The sequence below is a fragment of the Saimiri boliviensis genome, chromosome 13 (genome assembly GCF_048565385.1).
Source record: "Saimiri boliviensis isolate mSaiBol1 chromosome 13, mSaiBol1.pri, whole genome shotgun sequence".
In the NCBI taxonomy this organism is placed as follows: domain Eukaryota; kingdom Metazoa; phylum Chordata; class Mammalia; order Primates; family Cebidae; genus Saimiri; species Saimiri boliviensis.
This window is the reverse complement of record NC_133461.1, coordinates 41,260,319-41,281,088: the sequence shown is the minus strand read 5'-3', so window position 1 is coordinate 41,281,088 and position 20,770 is coordinate 41,260,319. Positions and strand designations below refer to the sequence as shown.

At 39.0% G+C, this 20,770-nt stretch overlaps 1 protein-coding gene across 1 annotated transcript in view; it reads left to right on the top strand.

Annotated features, from left to right (window-relative positions):
- Positions 1 to 20,770, top strand: part of KIAA1328 (KIAA1328 ortholog) — a 369,240-nt gene that overhangs the window by 106,036 nt on the left and 242,434 nt on the right. The window contains exon 6 of the mRNA XM_074383567.1: positions 16,530 to 16,657. Coding sequence (XP_074239668.1) covers positions 16,530 to 16,657 — 128 coding nt within the window. The remainder of the gene's footprint in view (positions 1 to 16,529; positions 16,658 to 20,770) is intronic.

Sequence of the window (20,770 nt, the reverse complement as noted above, 5' to 3'; positions counted from 1 at the left end):
TATCCTGGAGAAAGATTATAACAGATGGGGAAGAAATTTGGGCTTTAGAAAAAGCATTTTTGAGGTTAAGAACGGAATAGTGAGTTGTGGAAGGGAGTATGAAAGATAGGAGGGTATAAGGGGGTTTGGTACAACCGAGTGGGGATGGGAAGTACAATCTGATTGATGAAGCAGAGTTCTTGGACTAGCCTGTAGAGTTTGTCTGGTTTTTTGGACAGCTAGGATAGGGGAAGAAATTTGGGCTTTAGAAGGAGTTACATGATACCCCTTTGAGTATAGATGCTGAAGAAGCAGGAGGGTGAATTAAAGGGCTATGTTGCAATAGACGGGTGATAACAGGCTTTACATCTTTTAAAGCCTGTTGTGAGATGGGGTACTGGCGCTGGGCAGGGTAAGGGTGGTTAGGTTTTAAGGGGATAATGAAGAGTAAGTGACTCATAGCAATGAATGTGAAGGCGGTGTCCCACACCCTGGGGTTAAGGTAGGGGGACATAAGGGGAGGTACCAGTTTGGGGAGGAGGGTGGCAATGAGGTGTGGCTCTAGCCCAGAATAGTCAAGGAGGCAGACAATTTTGTTAGAATATCTTGGCCTAACAGGGGAACTGGACAAGTGGGGATGATTAGGGAAGCATGTGGAAAGGAATGCTGGCCTAATTGACTCCAGACTTGGGGAGTTTTAAGAGGCCTGGAGGCCTTGCCGTTAATTCCCACAACAGTTATGGAGGCCAAGGAGACAGGTCCTTGAAAAGAAGACAGCATGGGGTGGCTGGCCTCTGTGTTGATTAAGAAGGGGATTACTTACCTCCACCTTAAAGTTATCTGAAGTTTGGCATCCATGATGGTCCAGGGAGCTGTCGAGATGCTTGGGCAGCATTAGTCTTAGGCTGCCAAACTGAGGGTTGGAGCTCCAGGAGCTGTGGGAGCAGCAACATGAGTTGGACAGTTGATTTTCTGTGGGAGCCCCACACAGACAGGGCAGGGCTTAGGAGGAATCCCGGGCTGCAGGCATTCCTTGGCCCAGTGGCCAGGTTTCTGACACTTGAAGCAAGGTCTGGGAAGGGTGGCTGGACACTGCAGTCTGGGCGCTATGAAGTCTTTGTGAGCCGGTGGTGTGGCTGGGGTTTGTCTTAAGGCAGAGGCAAGTATCTGTTGTTTTGAGATGCGCTGCCACCAGGCAGATTTTTCCCTATTATTGAACACATTGAAGGTGAGGTTGCTTAATTCCCATTGTGCAGTTTGAGGGCCAGATTTTAATTTGCATAACTTTTTGTAATGTTAGGGGCTGATTGGATAATAAAATGCATATTAAGCATTCTTCAGGGGTAAGAGTAGAAGTAAGGATGACATTTAAGTTACTCCAGGTGAGATTATAGGACTGGGTTAAGTATTGGAGGATTGGATGAAAAGGAGCCGGTGGCCAATTTGGGAAAGTTTGGACAAAGAGAAAGGAACGTGCACCCTAACTATGCCTTTTGGCTCCAGCCACCTCTGGAAAGGGGAATTGTTGGGGATGGGCAGAAGAGGTAGCCGTGGGACTAAACTGTAAGCTGGACCGTGTATGAGGTGGGGAGGTGACAGGAAGGGCATAAGGAGGTGAGTTGTGGGCAGAGGAAGAGGAGGAAGGCTGGGGGGGTGGGGCTAAGTCCTGGATCAAGGCCTGGTTCAGACAGGTGGGAAGGAGAAAGGTTGGAAAGGTTGATGGACAAGGATAATTCTGGCTTACCAGCAGAGGAAGGAGAGGCAAACAGAAGGGAAGAGAAGGAGTAGAGATTAGGGAGGGATTGGTGTGTAAAAAAAATTCCTGGACATAGGGAATTTTAGACCATTTGCCCATGTTGCTACAAAAATTGTCCAAATCTTGTAAAATAGAGAGGTTAAAGGTGCCCTTTTTTGGCCAATTGGAGCCATTGTATTGTGGCCATGTAGTGTTACAGAAGAAGATGAAGCATTTGGGTTTAGGTCAGGAGACAGTTTTGAAGAGGCTTGAGGTTCTTTAGAACACAAGCCAGTGGAGAGGAGGGAGGGATACAGGACAGATGATTGCCCATGGTTCTGGAAAGGCAGCAGAGACAAGGAAAATGGGCATGCAACCCAGCCGCTCAACAGGTGTCCCTAGTTGAGTGTGGATTGAACCTCCTCATTGGCGAGCGGCCAAAGAGAGCATCCTCTACCTTGACCTGCTACCAGTATCGGCCATGAACCTGGTGGGCGAGTGACTAGGGCAAACATCTCCATGATAGTCAAACCCCTAGGGAAAACTGGGTCCCCAGATCTGTGACCTACATAGGATTTTTCCAGGCCTGAGCCACATGGAAGAACCTGGTTTACCTGATTTTCCTTGTCTTTTGCAGTGGAAAAAGGACAGAACCAAAATGGGGAGGAAGTAGAAAGGAAAATACAAAAGAATGGGAAAGCAAAAGGAGAGACTGTTTACCAAAATAGCTGGTGATGTGCATCTGTGGGTTGGTCTGATGACCCCAGGTCGGTAGGTAGATCTCTTTATGAAAGTTGGAACAGGGGACTGATCTATACCTCTGTTTTGGTACCAGTACCATGCTGTTTTGATTACTGTAGCTTTGTAGTATAGTTTGAAATCAGGTAGCGTGATGCCTCTGGCTTTATTCTTTTTGCTTAGGATTGTCTTGGCTATGCGGGCTCTCTTTTGGTTCCATATGAAGTTTAAGGTGTTTTTTTTTCCAGTTCTATGAAAAAAGTCATTGGTAGCTTGATGGGGATAGCACTGAATTTACAAATTTGGGCAGTATACCATTTTTATGATATTGATTCTTCCTAACAATGAGCATGGAATGTTTCTTCATTTGTTTGGGTCCTGTCTGATTTCCTTGAGCAGTGGTTTATAGTTCTCCTTGAAGAGATCCTTTACGTCCTTTGTTAGTTTTATTCCTAGGTATTTTATTCTCTTTGTAGCAGTTGTGAATGGGAGTTCACTCATGATTTGGCTTTCTGTTAGTTTGTTGTTGGTGTATAGAAATGCTTGTGATTTCTGCACATTGATTTTATATCTTGAGACTTTGCTGAAGTTGCTTATCAGTTTAAGGAGATTTTGGGCTGAGATGACAGGGTCTTCTAAATACACAATCATGTTGTCTGCAAATAGAGACAATTTGACTTCCTCTTTGCCTAATTGAATAGCCTTTATGTTTTTTTCTTGCCTAATTGGTCTGGCTAGAACTTTCCATACTATATCTAATAAGAGGGGTGACAGAGGGCATCCTTGTCTAGTGCCAGATTTCAAAGGGAATGCTTCCAGTTTTTGCCCATTCAGTATGATATTGGCTGTAGGTTTGCCATAAATAGAGTTTATTATTTTGAGATATGTTCCGTCAATACCTAGTTTATTGAGAGTTTTTAGCATAAAGGGCTATTGAATTTTGTCAAAGATAATCATGTGATTTTTGTCTTTGGTTTTGTTTATGTGGTGAGTTACATTTATAGATTTCTGTATGTTCAACCAGCCTTGCATCCCTGGAATGAAGCCTACTTGATCGTGATAAATAAGCTTTTTGATATGCTGTTGCAATTGGTTTGCCAGTATTGAAGATTTTTGCATCTATGTTCGTCATGGATATTGGCATGAAGTTTGCCTTTTTTGTTGAGCCTCTGCTGGGTTTTGGTATCAGGATGATGTTGGTCTCATAAAATGACTTGGGAATGATTCCTTCTTTTTGGATTGTTTGGCATCATTTCAGAAGGAATGGTACCAGCTCCTCTTTGTATATCTGGTAGAATTCAGCTGTGAACCCGTCTGGACCTGGACTTTTTTTGGTTAGTAGGCTATTAATTGCTGCCTGAACTTCAACCCTTGCTATTGGTCTGTTCAAGGTTTCAACTTCTTCCTGGCTTAGGCTTGGGAGGGTGCAAGTGTCCAGGAATTTATCCATTTCTTCCAGGTTTACTGGTTTACGTGCATAGAGTTGTTTGTAGTAGTCTCTGATTGTAATTTGTATTTCTGTGGAGTCAGTGGTGATACTCCCTTTATCATTTTTTATTGCATCTATTTGATTCTTCTCCCTTTTTTATTGAACTGGCTAATGGTGTGTCTATTTTGTTGATCTTTTCAAAAAAAAAAAAACAGCTCCTGCATTTATTGACTTTTGAAGAATTTTTTGTATCTCTGTCTCCTTCAGTTCTGCTCTGATCTTAGTTAATTCTTGTCTTTTGCTAGCTTTTGAGTTTTTTTAATCTTGCTCCTCTAGCTCTTTCAATTTTGATGATAGGGTTTTGATTTTAGATCTTTCCTCACCTCTCTGGTTGGCATTTATTGCTATAAATTTCCCTCTAGACACTGCTTTAAATGTGTCCCAGAGAGTCTGGTACATTATGCTTCATTCTCATTGGTTTATCCAGTTGACATTCAGGAGCCAGTTGTTCAGTTTCCATGAAGTTGTGTGGTTCTGAGTTAGTTTCTGAATTCTGAGTTCTAATTTGATTGCATTGTGGTCTGAAGGACTGTTTGTTATGATTTCCATTCTATCACATTTGCTGAGGAGTGATTTACTTCCAGTTAGGTGGTCAGTTTTAGAGTAGGTGCGATGTGGTGCTGACAAGAATGTACATTCTGTGGATTTGGGATGGAGAGTTCTGTAGATTTCTATTAGGTCTGCTTGGTCCAGATTTGAGTTCAAGTCCTGGATATCCTTGTTAATTTTCTGTCTCATTGATCTGTCTAATATTGACAGTGGAGTGTTAAAGTCTCCCAATATTATTGTGTGGGAGTCTGTCTCTTTGTAGGTGGTTAAGAACTTGCTTTATGTATCTGGGTCCTCCTGTATTGGGTGTGTATATGTTTAGGATCATTAGCTCTTCTTGATGCATTGATCCTTTTACCATTATGTAATGCCCTTCTTTGTCTCTCTTGATCTTTGTTGGTTTAAAGTCTGTTTTATCAGAAACTAGGATTGCAACTCCTGCTTTTTTTTGCTCTCCATTTGCTTGGTAGATTCTCCTCCATCCCTTTATTTTGAGCCTATGTTTATCCTTGCATGTGAGATAGGTTTCCTGAATACAGCACACTGATGGGTTTTGATTTTTTATCCAATTTGCCAGTCTGTGTCTTTTGATTGGGGCATTTAGCCTATTTACATTTAAGGTTAATATTGTTATGTGTGAATTTGATCCTGATATTTTGATGCTAGCTGGTTGTTTTGCCCATTAGTTGACACATTTTCTTTATTGTGTCGATGGTGTTTACTATTTGGTATGTTTTTGGAGTGGCTGGTACTAGTTGTTCCTTTCTATGTTTAGTGCTTCTTTCAGGAGCCCTTGTAAGGCAGGCCTGGTGGTGATGAAATCTCTCAGCAATTGCTTGTTTGTAAAGGATTTTATTTCTCCTTTACTTATGAAGCTTAGTTTGGCTGGATATGAAATTCTAGATTGAAAGTTCTTTTCTTTAAGGACATTGAATATTGGCCCCCACTCTCTTCTGGCTTGTAGGGTTTCTGCTGAGAAATCTGCTGTGAGTCTGATTGGCTTCCCTCTGTGGGTGACCTTACCTTTCTCTCTGGCTGCCCTTAGAATTTTTTCCTTCATTTCAACCCTGGTGTATCTGACGATTATGTGCCTTGGGGTTGCTCTTCTTGAGGAATATCTTTGTGGTGGTCTCTGTGTTCGCTGGACCTGAATGGTGGCTTGCCTTGCTAGGTTGGGGAAATTCTCCTGGATAATATCCTGAAGAGTGTTTTCCAGCTTGGGTTCATTCTCTTGCTCACATTCAGGTACACCTAACAAATATAGATCAGGTCTTTTCACATAATCCCATATTTCTTGGTGGCTTCGTTCATTTCTTTTCACTGTTTTATCTCTATTCTTGCCTTCTCATTTTATTTCATTGAGTTGATCTCTGATATCCTTTCTTCTGCTTGGTTGATTCGGCTGTTGAAACTTGTGTATGCTTTGCGAAGTTCTCATGCTGTGTTTTTCATCTCCATCAAGCCGTTTATATTCTTCTCCAAGCTGCTTATTTTACTAGCATCTCATCTAACCTTTTTTCTCGGTTCTTAGTTTCTTTGCATTGGGTTAGAACATGTTCTTTTAGCTCTGAGAAGTTTGTTATTACCCACTTTCTGAAGCCTGTTTTTTTTATCAATTCATCAGACTCATTCTCCCATCCATCTTTGATCCCTAGCTGGTGAGGAGTTGTGATCCCTTGGAGGAGGAGAGGTGTTCTGGTTTTTGTTTTCCTCCTTTTTGCACTGGTTTCTTCCCATCTTAGTGGTTGTATCTAGCTGTGGTCTTTGTAGTTGGTGGCTTTCAGATGGGGTCTCTGAGTAGATGTTCTTTTTGTTGATGTTGAAGCTATTTCTTTCTGCTTCTTAGTTGTCCTTCCAATAGGCCCCACTGCTGCACGACTGCTGGAGGTCCACTCCAGACCCTGCTTGCCTGGGAATTGCCCACGGGGTTGTAGAACAGCAAGGGTTGCCACATGTTTCTTCCTCTGCTATCCTCATCCCAAATGGGTACCCACTAGATGTTGGCCTGAGCTCCCCTTTATGAGATGTCTCTTTGGGTATACAGGGGTCGGGGAGCTGCTTGAGGAGATAGTTTGTTCCTTATAGGACCTCAAGTGCTGTGCTGAGAGTGCCTCTGTTCCATGTAGAGCTGCTGGGCATGTACCTTTAAGTCTGCTGTAGCTGAACTCATAACCACCTCTTTTACCAGGTGCTCTGTCCTAGGAAGGTCTGCTTTATTTATAAGTCCCTGTTGTGCTGCTGCCTTTTTTATAGATGCTCTGCCCCGCACAGAGTAGTTTAGTCACAGTCTGCCAGCAGAGGCATTGCTGAGCTGCTGCAGGCTCTGCCCTGCGCTAGGTGAACTGTCGAGGTAGTAGCAGACTGCCTCAGTATTGGGGGACGCCCTTCCTCCCACTGAGCTGGATGGTCCTGGTTCCAGCTGTGCGTGCTGTGAAACTCTCAATCCAGAGCATTTCAGATTGCTTGTTTTGTGAGGGTGGTACCTGTTGAACCAGATCCCCTGGCTCCGTCTTAGCCCCCTCCCTTTCAGTTGAATGGGCGGTTCTGTCTCCCAGGCATGCAGGGTGCTGGCCGAAAAGGCAGCCCAGACTTGTGTGAGTTTCTGTGGGCTGAGGCGGCACTGGCTGAGACTGCCATGCTGAAAACTTGCAGTGCTTTTCGGCCCAGGAATCTCCTGGTCTGTGGGCAATGAAAACTTGTTTGGAAATGTGGTGAGCACTCGCCCTCTATGCTGTTCTTGCTGGGAACTGCACTCCAGAGCTGTTCCTATTTGGCCTTCTTGGAAAAACAAATTTTAATTTTTAATGAGTCAATATTATTTTAAGGCATCTTCTTGGCTAGTTTAAAGACCATATTTTCTGTCTATGGTTTGCTTCCATTCCAAACTCAAAGCTAACATGAAAATTCAATGAGACCTCCTTTACTTTTATTTCTATACTAATTCCTCTAACATTTTCGAAGTGCCTGCTATGTGCTGAAGAGATACCAAGATTAGTATACTATGATTTCCAGGAAAACACAGTCTACTACAGGTGATAGTAATGTAGTCAAATAATTTTAGCTTTTTGGTATTTGCTATAATAAAAGTGCCTAACTCTGCTTGGGAGGTCAGTGAAAGCTTGGAGGAAGAGATGACATAAAAATTAAGTTTTAATGGCAAGTAGAAATTTTGGATTAGGGACAGGCAGAACATTCTAGGCAGAATAAACATGATATGCTATCTTAATATATGGTTTGTATGCATTCAGAGTAAAGGAAGTACCTACCATAGTGAAAATCTTTGGGTCCTGTATTTACTGAAAAGTCTGTGATTAATGGATTGCTTTCCAGTGGAGTCAGATGGCTTTACCTTAGATTCTTATCCGAGGATAATCCTGAACAAAACATCTCTTTTATAAAGCTTCTCTCCAACTAGAAAATAGCCTAATTGTTCATCTACCAAATAGTGGGGGGAGATAATGAACAACCAAGTAATGTCAAACTGACAGTTCTGTAAGTGTCACCAATAGCTTCTCAACTCAGTCTGTAACCGTGGTGGCTACTCTTCAGCACTGGACACAGTTTACTTCATCTTTGTATTTATCTTTATTATTTATCTTTTCCTCTGCCTGTCCTTTACATGTCGTTGTTACATTGGCCTCCTTCTCTTCTCACAGCTGGAACATTCTTTTCTCTAAGAGGCTTTCCCTGGCTCCTTGACCATTTGGGTCCTCTTAGAAAGTGTTCCTACAGCACTACATAATGTTCTTGTCATTACTCTTCATTTGTTCTTCTTTGTGTTTGATTACCTGCCTTTCTTGCTTCCTAAAGGAGATAGTGTTAGTCTTGTTTGTTATTGAATGTCTGGCATCTAGTTCAGTCTCAGATGTTAATGTTGTACTCATTATATTTATTAATTTAATAAATAAATATTAAGCACTGTGTAAGCTAAGGAATTCAGTAGTAAACAAAACAAAAATTCCTGCCCTTTTAGACTTGTTGAATTGATGAATGAACAAATGAACAAACAAAATCTGTGTACTCCCTGGACAATGTTACCCATTCCCATGCCTTCAGCCACCACATATGAATTAACTCCCAAATGTCTATTTCTACTCAGACTTCTTTTCTGAATTTCATGCCCAGGGATCCAAGTGTCCCCTCTTAATTGTCTCCACCAAACTCTCCCAAGCATCTTTTTTTTTTTTTTTTTTTTGTGTGTGTGTGACAGAGTCTCACTTTGTCACCAGGCACCAGGCTGGAGTGCAGTGGCACAATCTTGGCTCACTGCAACCTCTGCCTCCCGGGTTCAGGCAATTCTCTTGCCTCAGCCTCCCGAGTAGCTGGGACTACAGGCGCACGCCACCACGCCCAGCTAATTTTTGTATTTTTAGTAGAGACGGGGTTTCACCATGTTGGCCAGGATGGTCTCGATCTCTTGACCTCGTGATCTGCCCGCCTCGGCCTCCCAAAGTGCTGGGATTACAGGCTTGAGCCACCGCGCCCGGCTAAGCATCTTTAACTCTGTGTTCTAAAGCTGCACTCTCCTAAAACTTTTTTATTCTGTATTCTGTGTCTTATAAATGGAATCACACATTTGGTCATACATCTTGTCATCAAGTTCATAAGCTGACATTGCCTTAAATGTCCCTTTTTAACCCCTTATCTCCTGGTTTCTTCAGCTCACACCCCTCTCATCTCTTGCTTAGACTTACGTAATGATTTTCTGATTGGTTGCTTTGATTCTAGTCTTAAGCCCTCTGATCCATCCTATACACTCCTACCAGAGGTATCTTTATGAAATGCAAATTAACTGTAAGACATCAATGATTTAAATAGAAATCTAAACAACTTAAGGTAACATTTGAGATGTATACCCTGTTGGTCTCAGTAGCCTCTTCACTCATTCTGTCCCACTCAAGACCAGTTAACTATCCATGCCATGCTTCTTGTAGTTCCCTTAATGTACATATTGATCGCTTTTTTCATGCCTTTGAGCCTGGTGATTTGTCAGCCAGGGGTACTGCACACCCTGCCTACCTGGTACATCCCTAGATGAAGATGTCAGATAAGTTACTTTCCCTAAGTTACATTACTAAGTACCAGAGTTAAGATTTGAGCCAAGAATGTTGGACTGACACCTAAGTCTGTGCTTTTACTGACTCCACAGTACTGCCTTTGTACACTGTACAAAGGCATAAGATATGCCTGTTAGATTGTATTCGGAAGACACTTGTTAAATGACTGGAAGAAAGCTTGGCAGGCCTTTTTTGCATGGCATTTTTGCTGTCTTGTTTGTACCTCTTCCTGGCTCCAGGGACAGGTTCTGGTTAGTATATCTTCAGATCATAGTAAGTTTGTCACCTGACTTACTGACCAAGGACACGTAATCATAGAGAACTCTTAGGAGGCTGACCTGATGCTCAAGTTTCAGCTTCTTGCATGGTAACTTGTGGTAGAAGTAGGAAGACAAGATGAGATGAAGTAATAGTAGAAAACAAAAATTTAAAAAATGCAGACAACAAAAACCAAAACCAAAAAAAGACTTTTCCTGCAATGGTTTATTATGAAAACTTCCAAATATATAGACAGTTGACAGTATGGCATTTGCCACATACCATGCTGCACAAGATTTCAAGGACCTAAGAGGGAATGGCAGGGGATAAAGACACAGACAGAGAGATACAGAAAGCTGGGCCAGGTGGTCCAGGAGGTGAGGATGTCACTCTCTCCGGCCCCGGGCTATCTCATTGTACTTTAAGTTCATAAAGGCACATAGCAGAGGGAGGGTGCAGTTACTTAGAACAGCCTGTGGTTATTCTCATACTTTAGTTAATATACTTCAGCTGAGAAACTATCCTGCACCAAGGTCAGTGAAAGCTGGTTCTCTCTCTAGGTCCATCTGTTCTCTCCAAGACATACACACCCTCCTGTGGTTTCACTTCCCTGAAGTTCAACCAAAGTTCACAGCAGCCCTGCTGCTGATCACTACAGAGGGGATGTGATGTTCTGGCTTCCTACAATGGCATTGAAACACTGTGTACCTTCTACCTAGATTTCAGTTGTTGGCATTGGCTATATATGCTTTGCCACCTCATGTGTGTATTTATATAATGTAAATATTTATATGTATACTTATATATTTATATGTGAATATTAAATTTATAATATGTAATATATAATATATATGCTATATAAATAACTGTTCTAAAGCTATAGACATGTAATTATATATAAAATATAATTATATTCATATAAAAATACACACGAGAGGGGGCAAAGCAGATATAGCCAGTGCCAACAATGATATATAAACGTATATAGCTCTATATATAGATATATATATATACATATATAATAGAAATTAAAATAAATTATAAATTTACTTAGTTTTTATAAACGTTTTATAAAAATTTATTTGCTGGCTGGGCATGGTGGCTCACACCTGTAATCCCAGCACTTTAGGAGGCTGAGGCAGGCAGACCACAAGGTCAGGAGATTGAGACTATTCTGGCTAACACAGTGAAAAGCTGTCTCTACTAAAAATACAAAAAATTAGGCGAGTGTGGTGGTACATGCCAGTAGTCGCAGCTACTTGGGAGGCTAAGACAGGAGAATTGCTTGAACCTGGGAGGTGGAGGTTGCAGTGAGCCAAGATCATGCCACTGCACTCCAGCCTGGGTGCAAGTCTCCATTTAAAAAAAAAAATGATTTGCTTATTTTTCTGAGCATCACAGAAACTACCACTTGTCTCTGATACCTGGGATGCTTAGACAGGTACTTAGTAATCTTGATCTAATACAAAACTAAGTGAAGTGACAAGTGTCACATGTAACTCCTAACTACCTCAGACTTGTCTCATAAGAATTAGAACATTTTACTTTATAAACCAGATGATACTTGATAAAATGAGTAGTAATTCCATAGTATTAACTGTTATTGAGTCCATATTCTAATTTTTCTAGTTGTCCCAACAATGTCTTTTCTATTTTTCTCCCTGAACAAGGATTCAGTTATGCTTCATGGGTTGCATTTGGTTGGGTTTTTGGTTTTTTAATCTAAAATAGGCCTCCTACCCACAAACCTTTTCTCCTAAGACATTGACCTTTTGAAGAGTTCAGGCCAAGTGCTTTGCAAAATCTCCTATGTACTAGATTTGTTTGATTGTTTCTTATGGTATCATTTAATTTGTTCCTTATTCCTTCTAAATTCTGTGAAGTGGAAGTTAGGTTTACAGATTAGATTCAGATTAAAACATAAGTGGTAATGCCTACTTCATGCAATTGGACATACATAATTTATTTTTCTACTTATTAGTGATTCTAAATTGAGTATTGACCACCAGACTGTACCATTGAAAGGTGCATTTTCTTCTTTGCTGTAAGTAATTGTTACACCTTAGGAATATCTAATTCACTAACCTTTTACCTAATGGTTTTAGTATCCATTAATGATCTTTGCCTGAATTAGTTATTACATTGGGGGTTCTAAAATAGTGATTTAAAAATTTGACGATTCTAAGTAATTAGCTTGTTTTCTTATATAAAGAAAGACTTTTTTTTTTTTTTTTTGAGATGGAGTTTTGCTCTTGTTTCCCAGGCTGCAGTGCAGTGGCTCCATCTCAGTTCACTGCAACCTCCACCTCCCGGGTTCAAGCAATTCCCCTGCGTCAGTCTCCCAAGTAACTGGGATTACAGACTTCCACCACCGCACCTGACTAATTTTTTTTACTTGTAGTAGAGATGGGGTTTCACCATGTTGGGCAGGTTGGTCTCAAACTCCTTACTTCAGGTGATCCACCTGCCTCGAGCTACCAAAGTGCTGGGATTACAGGCCTGACTTCACTTTATCCATCCTTTCTTCTCCTTTTGTTGAAGCGTTACCATGAAGCGGTGGATTTTTATTTATTCAATATTCTATTAATTAGAGTGATTATTTCAGTGCTCAAAATTTCCTAAATGTGGTTAATAGGCATCCCCTTCAGGCTATCTCCTGGTCTTTTTTTTTTTTTTTTTTTGGAGACGGAGTTTCTTGTTACCCAGGCTAGAGTGCAATGGTGCAACCTCAACTCACTGCAACCTCCACCTCCCAGGTTCAAGCAGTTCTCCTGCCTCAACCTACCAAGTAGCTGGGATTACAGGCGCCTGCCACAATGCCCTGCTAATTTTTTTATTTTTATTTTTTGAGATGGAGTCTCGCTCTGTTGCCAGGCTGGAGTGCAGTGGTGCAATCTCTGATCACTGCAGCCTCCACTTCCCAGGTTCAAGCGATTCTCCTGCCTCAGCCTCCCAAGTATCTGGGACTACAGGCATGCACCACCACACCCAGCTAATTTTTGTATTTTTAGTAGAGATGGGGTTTCACCATGTAGGCCAGGATGGCCTCAGTCTCTTGACCTCATGATCCTCCCGCCTTGGCCTTCCAAAGTGTTGGGATTACAGTCGTGAGCCACCGCACCTGGCTGCTATCTTCTATTCTTGTGACAAGCCCCCATCTATTTGTCTTTTAACACTTTCTTGCATTTTACAGCACAACAACGTGTTTCAAGTTTACACTTTCTCTACCCCAAAATGGGGTTCAGCCATTTTTCTAAGGAGTCTTGGTTCCAGAAAAGGAGAATCTTTTTTTTTAATTTAATGGTTCACCTTTTTTGTCTTTTCACAGAGGCCTCTCTACATTAACTTCTGTATTAGATCAAGATTACTTAAGTACCAGTCCAAGCATCCCAGGTGTCAGAGACAAGGTGCGGTGGAGTGGTGGGAGTGGACTCTGCTAGGCGAGGGGAATTATTTCAGCCTGCATGATGTTTCATTACTTTGGCAGCCCCCTAGTAGTATATCCTATCTCTGGCCCTTCCGCTTTCTACCTATGATTTTTCTCTCATACAGTTTTTATTCTTTTACTCATCCCCTTATTCATTCTGCTCTTTACTTTTACTTATTTAATGAATTTTAGTGTTAGGGTTTTAAGCTTTACAAAATGATTATTTTCCACAGCCATTTCAGCTAATTTGATACTTAGGTTTTGATATAATCTTAACACAAATATAAATTAGTATTATCTAATGAAGACTTACTTCTTTGAAGAGGTTGCAGTGACAGCTGTTTCTCCCACTTCTTAAACAGTGGTTAGGCAGACTACAGCATTTTAAATTCATGTCATAGTTTGGGCTATACTTTCCCTTAAGTTTGGTTTTTAACATCTATTTCATTTTTCCTGTCAGTTGGTCAGGATTAAGTTAAATATATCTTCTCTTTCATTGTATCCCCAACATCATTGAGAAGGGCATTTTATCTGCATTTTTGTAACATAAATCTTTCTCTCCAGATGGAGGGTTGAAGTCTCATTGTGCTAGGGAGGAAGGAAAGGGGAGGGCATTTTGAAATCTGCTATATCAAAAAAGACATTAAAAATTGATAAAGGTAGGCCTGTTTTTATATTCTGCCACATAGCATGTGTTTAAATGAATTTGCCTATAATTTGTTTCAAACACTGACATTTTACTCCTAAGCTATATAATTGTGCTTGATTTTTCCAGAGTAAAATTCATATTCTGTGACCAGACTAATATGTTCACCTACTATAAAAATTACTGCCTATGGTAACAGGGAGAATAAAAATTTCTTTTTATATACATAATAGCTGGCAGAGACTCCTGGGACCACCACAAATCATTCTCTTCTTTTGGAGCTTGCTTCCTATGGAAATGTAAAAGCAGCCTAGTCTAATGTAGGTTGACTCTGAAAACCTATTTAGACCATCATTTATGCTATTGTTGTTATTTAAGATGCTAAGAATTCAACAGGCTCTTCTAATTAATGTATTCCGTAAGCTCAGTAACCTGTCCTTTCCCTGTGAACCAGCTCCTCTTCTATCATCTACCTCTGGCTCTCTTTTGTTAAAGGTTAATAATGAGAATAATGAAGCAATTGGTTATTTATGCAGTCATGATTGGCAAAAGTTATTAGAACAAGAATCTGCCCAGAAGCAATGATTAGGTTATGAAAATGTTAAGGAATACTGAATCCAGACACCATTTTTGACATTTGAGAAATAATATTTCAACCCTTAATCATGATGACCTGTAGTAAAAGTATTTATACAGAATAAATCCCATTGGATAGTAATTCTTATACCAACAGCATACATAAGTAAGTGTTAAGGGGAGATGTGAAAATGATCTGAAGGGAAAAAGAGCCTGGGGAGGAAATTAGTACAGTGAGAAGTAAGGAACAGAACTCTCTCTTGGGTAGAACTATGTCTCCCAGGCACCTGGTCTACAAAGTTAGCTGACCTTTTCCAATTCAGTATTTTCATCTTGAACACTTGGGAAGTTTTAGGAGATGTGAGAGAGGGTACTCCAGGTTAAATTGCTGTTATTTATATCAAACTATAAAAAATGTAGGGAGGTATGCAGGCAGAAAATTTCCTGGTGATGTTTTGATTAATGAAATATTGACTTAACTGAAAACTTTAAAAAAATCAAATTCTAATATCTTTATGTTTAATAGTTAGGAACTTTGTGTAAATTGGCAGTACTCTTACCAGAACAGTATTATTTCTACCCCACACTGATTTAAAATAGCTTCAATGTGTATAATTCACATAAAATTCACCCATTTAAACCATATAATTAAATGGTTTTGAGTATGTTCCCAAAATATGCAAACATCACTACTTTGTAATTCCTGCACACATTTATTACCTTTCCCCCAAAATGCATACCTGTTTGCAGTTACTCTCCATTTCTTTTACCCTAACCCTAGCAATCACTAATCTATTTCTGTCTGTTTAGATTTGCCTGTTCTGAATATTTTATACAAATGAAATCAAAGATTATATGGCCTTTTGTGTCTGGCTTCTTTTACTTAGCACTTTTTTAAGGTTCATCCATGTTGCAGCATGTAGCAATACTTCATTCCTTCTGAGGGCTGAATAATATTCCATTTATAAATATTCCACATTTTGTTCATTTATCAGTGGACATTGGGATTGTTTTCCTTTTCTACTATTAGGAATAATGCCATATTGAATATGTATATACAAGTTTTTGTGTGGACATATGTTTTTTTAAAAAGTTTCCTTTGCTTATATATTTAAGTCTTCAGAATACATTTTCAGTTCTCTTGAGTATATGCCTATGAGTAGAATTGCTGGGTCATATGGTAAAAAAATTCTCTAACATTTTGAAATAGCTAACTTATTTTCTAAAGTGGTAGCACAGTCTTATGTTCCCGTTAGTTGTGTAGGAGGGTTCCAGTTTCTCCATATCCTTGTGATTGCTTGTTAGTCTTTTTCTTTATGGTCATCTTAGTGGATGCAAAGTGGTATCTCAGTGTGTTTTTGATTTGCATTTCCCTAATGGCTGTGCTGAGTATCTCTCCCTATGCTTCTTGTCTATTTACAGAGTTTGTTTTGGAAAATGTCTATTCAAAACTTTTCTCCAATTTTAAATTGGACTGTCTTTTTATTGTTTGGTTGGACAAGGTCCTTATATATTCTGGACACAAATTCTTTACCATATTGTTTCCAAGTATTTTCTCTCATTCAGGTTGTATTTTTTCCATTTTTAAATAATGTCCTTTGAAACACAATCATTTTAGATTTTGAAGTCCAATTTGTCTATTTCTTTTTATTGGTTACTTGTGCTTTTACCTAATCCAAGGTCACAGAGATGTACTTTTATGCTAAGAGTTTTATAGTTTTAACTTTTACATTGAGATTAGTGATACACTTTCAACTTTTTTTAAAATATGGTGTGAGGTAGGGGTTCCTTTGCATGTTTCTGCATTTCTTTTTATTTATTCAAATTTAAAGAATTGAGGAATAAATCTCTTTTCAAATGGGATGTTCATTGCTACTCTCTTTGTGAAGTATTGTTTTATTATTTTGGGGGAGGAACACATGTAACTTTTATCTGAAGACTTTATACTTACGACTCTCTCACCCAATATCATTGCATTTCTGGCTCTGTTTTGTTTATTGGAATCTGAAAAGCAGCACTGATGGATGCAGTTGGAATCAGTTTTTCAGTTTTTTTTCCTTAATTTGCAATCTCACCTCTTCAGCTACAGTACAGAGAATGCCAAGAGCTTTTAAGCCTCTATCAGAAATATTTATCAGAACAGCAAGAGAAGCTTACCATGTCTCTCTCAGAACTTGGTGCTCCTAGAATGCAGGAACAGCAGGTAAGCATCTTTATTTTTACCTTTCTTGTTTTCAGTGGATCAGCAAGATGTCAGAAAACCATTTGCTTTTTATGTTAATTTTCTTACAGTATATATTGTTTTAAAATATGTAGCTACTCCATGTGATTGAGTTGATGTCTTTCCCTCCCTCCTTTCCTTTCTCCTCCTGTTCCTGGGCCCAGAGATAAGCAATGATTACTTGAAGCAGTCTCTGTGGGTCTGTGGGGAAGCTCCTGGTTGTATGAAAGCACAGCCAGAATGATAAAGAAAACACTGCTCTGTTACTTAAAGAAGATCAGGTGGGCTGTTTGTTACTCATTGTCCTTATGAAAAACACGAATAAGCCTTTCTTAATTCATGTTTTGTTACTTGGGGACTTATAAAAACTTTAATTGGAGAATATTAGGATATTTTGCATATGCTTGTATACATGTATTAATCGTGTAGGTATATATGAGAGTGTTTATATAAACATATATATAACATGAAGTGGTATATATTACATAATTAAATGAATGTTCAGAACCCTGCCAGATGTGATGTAAAATAAGCTCTGAAGAACCACTTCTGGTCCTCTAGCAACTGATACTTGATGTCTTTTTATATCCTTGAGTTTAAATCTTCAAATGGATGGAAATAAGCCTTACATATTACATTGTAGTAAAAAGTATAATAGGGTCAAAGTCATTCATATTTAGTATCAAAATATAGATAATGTGGCTGGGCACGGTGGCCCACCTATAATCCCAACACTTTGGGAGGCCAAGGTGGGCAGATCAGGTCAGGAGATCGAGAGCATCTTGGCCAATATGGTGAAACCCTATCTCTACTAAAAGTACAAAAATTCGCTGGGCATGGTGGCATGTGCCTGTAATTCCAGCTGCTCTGGAGGCTGAGGTTGCAGTAAGCCAAGATCGCGCCACTGCACTCCAGCCTGGTTGACAGAGCTAGACTGCCTCAAAAAAAAAAAAAAAAGAAAAAAAAGAAAAAAACACCCAAAATATAAATAATGTGCTAAAGTGTTATACTTCCCTTTTTGAATCAGGTCCTAAAGATCAGATTTTAGAACTTTTTTGCAGACCTTTTAAAGAACAGCTTTGCTATTCAACTTAGAAACAACTGTTTCAGATGAGTTAAGAGCTTTGGCTAGGGACTTCCAGTTTTGAAGCTAAAGTTTGCACATACGGAAAAGTTAAATACGTATTTTGCTAGAATGTGATATAGCTGAAACTTTTTGAAGTCACAAAATCTTAAAGAAATAGCCAAAGTATAAATGGTTTGTATTTTGTTCTGACATAATTTCTTTTGTTCTGTTTTCTGAAAACAGAAAAAAAGGCAGAGGAAGGTGGCAGCTATTTTTTATTGCTTATGTGCAGTTTCCCTGCTACACTGAAAACAAATCAGGCAGTTTTTAAGGTAGCCCTTGCCTATTGCTTTTCAGGGGGTTAGAGAAAATGGTAGTGTGAAGATCAGATTTCTGACCTTTCCTTTTTGGTTTCACATTTCTTCTTACTGTTCCTGCATGACATAGATGTGTGAAGAAGGCACAAAACTGAAGGCCAATCCATTTGGCAAGGATATGGGAGGTTAGATGGAGGAATCTTTCAATTACCAGTATTAATAGAGTCTTATCTTAAGGCTACAGAAGTGATAGTGAAGAAATAGTCATCAGGGAGCCCTAAAGACGTAGAAAATACCTTTTTTCTATTCACTTTTGAAAGTGGAGAAAAATAACACTTTCTCAGGTGTTGGTGATTTATATTGAAGGTAATGATTTCTTGGAGGTTTTGCCCAACAAGTCTACTTCCTTGCAGTAAGGACATCATTGCAAAGACTCTATACTTCAGTGATGACATTGACCTAATTTTCTACCCACCTCCCACTTACCTTCAATTTATGCACTTGCAAATAGATTGTGCCCATCTCTGTAATGGTACCTTTCTTGTTATTTTGTAATCATTGTTACATCATTCATCTGTCTCCCTTACCAGCTTTTTTTTTTGAAAAGAGGCATCCTGTTGCATTGGTTTTTATAAACTCAGAGACTTACATAGGTCTTAGCTTAAGAAACATTTTTTTTCATTAATTTTATTTAACAAACATTTATGTAGTAGATACTACATGTTAATACATATCAAATCATTTAATCCGAACTCAGTGAAATAAGATGGGTTATTATGTCTGTTTTATGCCTCTCCCAGAGGCAGAATGAATCAGCCAGGTCATACAGACAACAGGTTCGCAAACCCACGATATGAACCAAGCCAATCTGGTGCTGTCATTTGTTGAAGAAGGAAAGACAAGAAAAATTTGAGATAACTAAAGTTGTTAAAAATTGGCTTTAGATATTCTTGTTTCTGTAACTAACTCTCCTTGGCTCTTAATATGACATACAGATTTTTAAACTTTAGAGCACAAATATGCTAGAGATGGTGTGAAACTATTTTCTTTCCTTGCAAGAAGCCACAATGTCAGATAAAACATAAAATTTTATTCTCAATTTTTATAAAATTTCACCTTCAGATTTTATGATGGTGATGGCAGCAGATCGTTTTTCATGTGGCATTTATTTGACTTTGAGAGACTTGTTCTGTTTCTGTGTATTAGTTGCTCTCTGGTGTAAATTGCATATGATATGTTTTGCTTATAGTTTATTAAATTCACAGTTCTCCAGAAGAATCCCCTAGCCCATGATTTTTGTTTTTGACTTCTGCCATTTCCTTGAAAATCTCTTTATTATCAAGATGATTTTCCCTTGTTTTCTTCCCATCCTCTTCCACAGTTTTTCTTAAAGATGAATGCATTCTACATTCCTTTTATAATTTATTCAGTATTATAAGTTCTTCATAGTGGGTTCTAGAGAGGTCCTTCACTTGTTCTGTTTAGGTTGTAGTATTTATTTGATGTGTGTGTATTACCTCATTATCTTATCTTAATAAATAGTACTTAACTATAGTACAATCCTAGTCTTGAACATGGGAGGGTCTAATAACCATAGTTTTGGTTAATGTACATTTTAGAATATAGCCTTTTCTTATTATAGGAGAGTGTTACTTTTTTTTTTTAATCTAAATTTAGTGTCACCTCACCCATGATGCTCATAACTTCCATTTTGGTCTTGTTTGATACCCTATACAATTTTACAAAAGTTGTCATATTTCCTCAGTACTCTTTGTATTAAGAGAAAGCCTAAGCAGCATTTTGAATAGTTTCTCCTACTCCAGTTTGAAAATGTTGGTAGGTAAGCCTATTTTACTTTTATTAACTCTGTAGCTTTAGAATTTGAGATTTCTTTTTTTTTTTTTTCTTTAAAATGGGTAGAATTATTACATTTTAGCCATGGTCAATGGATATTGAATTTCGCCTCCTCTGATCTGGTAGAAGTCTTGTTAGAGAAACTTCTTTATATGCCCTGTGATTACCTGTTCATATTTCATGATAGGTCTGGGTCACGGACTGGTCAAGAATCTGAAATGTACTATACTAAAGATGAATCTTTGTTAAGTACAAGTTTAATGTCTGTTGGTGGTTATTTTCACTGTTGTCTTTATAGCGTCATTAAACAGCAATCAGGAATTCGAGACCAGCCTGGTCAACATGGTGAAACCCCATTTCTACTAAAAATACAAAAAAAAAATACCAAAAAAAAGTCAGGTAGCCATGGAGGCACATACCACCATGGCAAAATGATTTCACTTCTGTGACTATGTCATGTTATATATTTAAAAAGATTATCTGGATAGGCCCAATCAACTAAGAAGAGCAGAGTTTTCTTTAGCTGAGAACAAAAGATAAAATCAGAGATTTGAAACATGAGAAGGATTCAGCTCACCATTTCTAGCTTTAAATATGAAAGGGGCTTGAAGATGAGAATAGTCCATGTCCAACAGCAAGAAAAGGAAGATTTAAGTCCTACAACCACAAGGAGCTATAGCCTGTCACAACAACCTGAATGAGCTTGGAATCAGTTTCCTTCTCAGATATTCCAAATTAGATCACAGCTCAGCTGACAACCCAAATTCAGTCTTGTGAGAAACTAAACATAGAACCTAGTTGAGTTGGCCTGGACTTTTGACCTACATAACTGTGAGCTAATGAATTTGGGTTACTTTA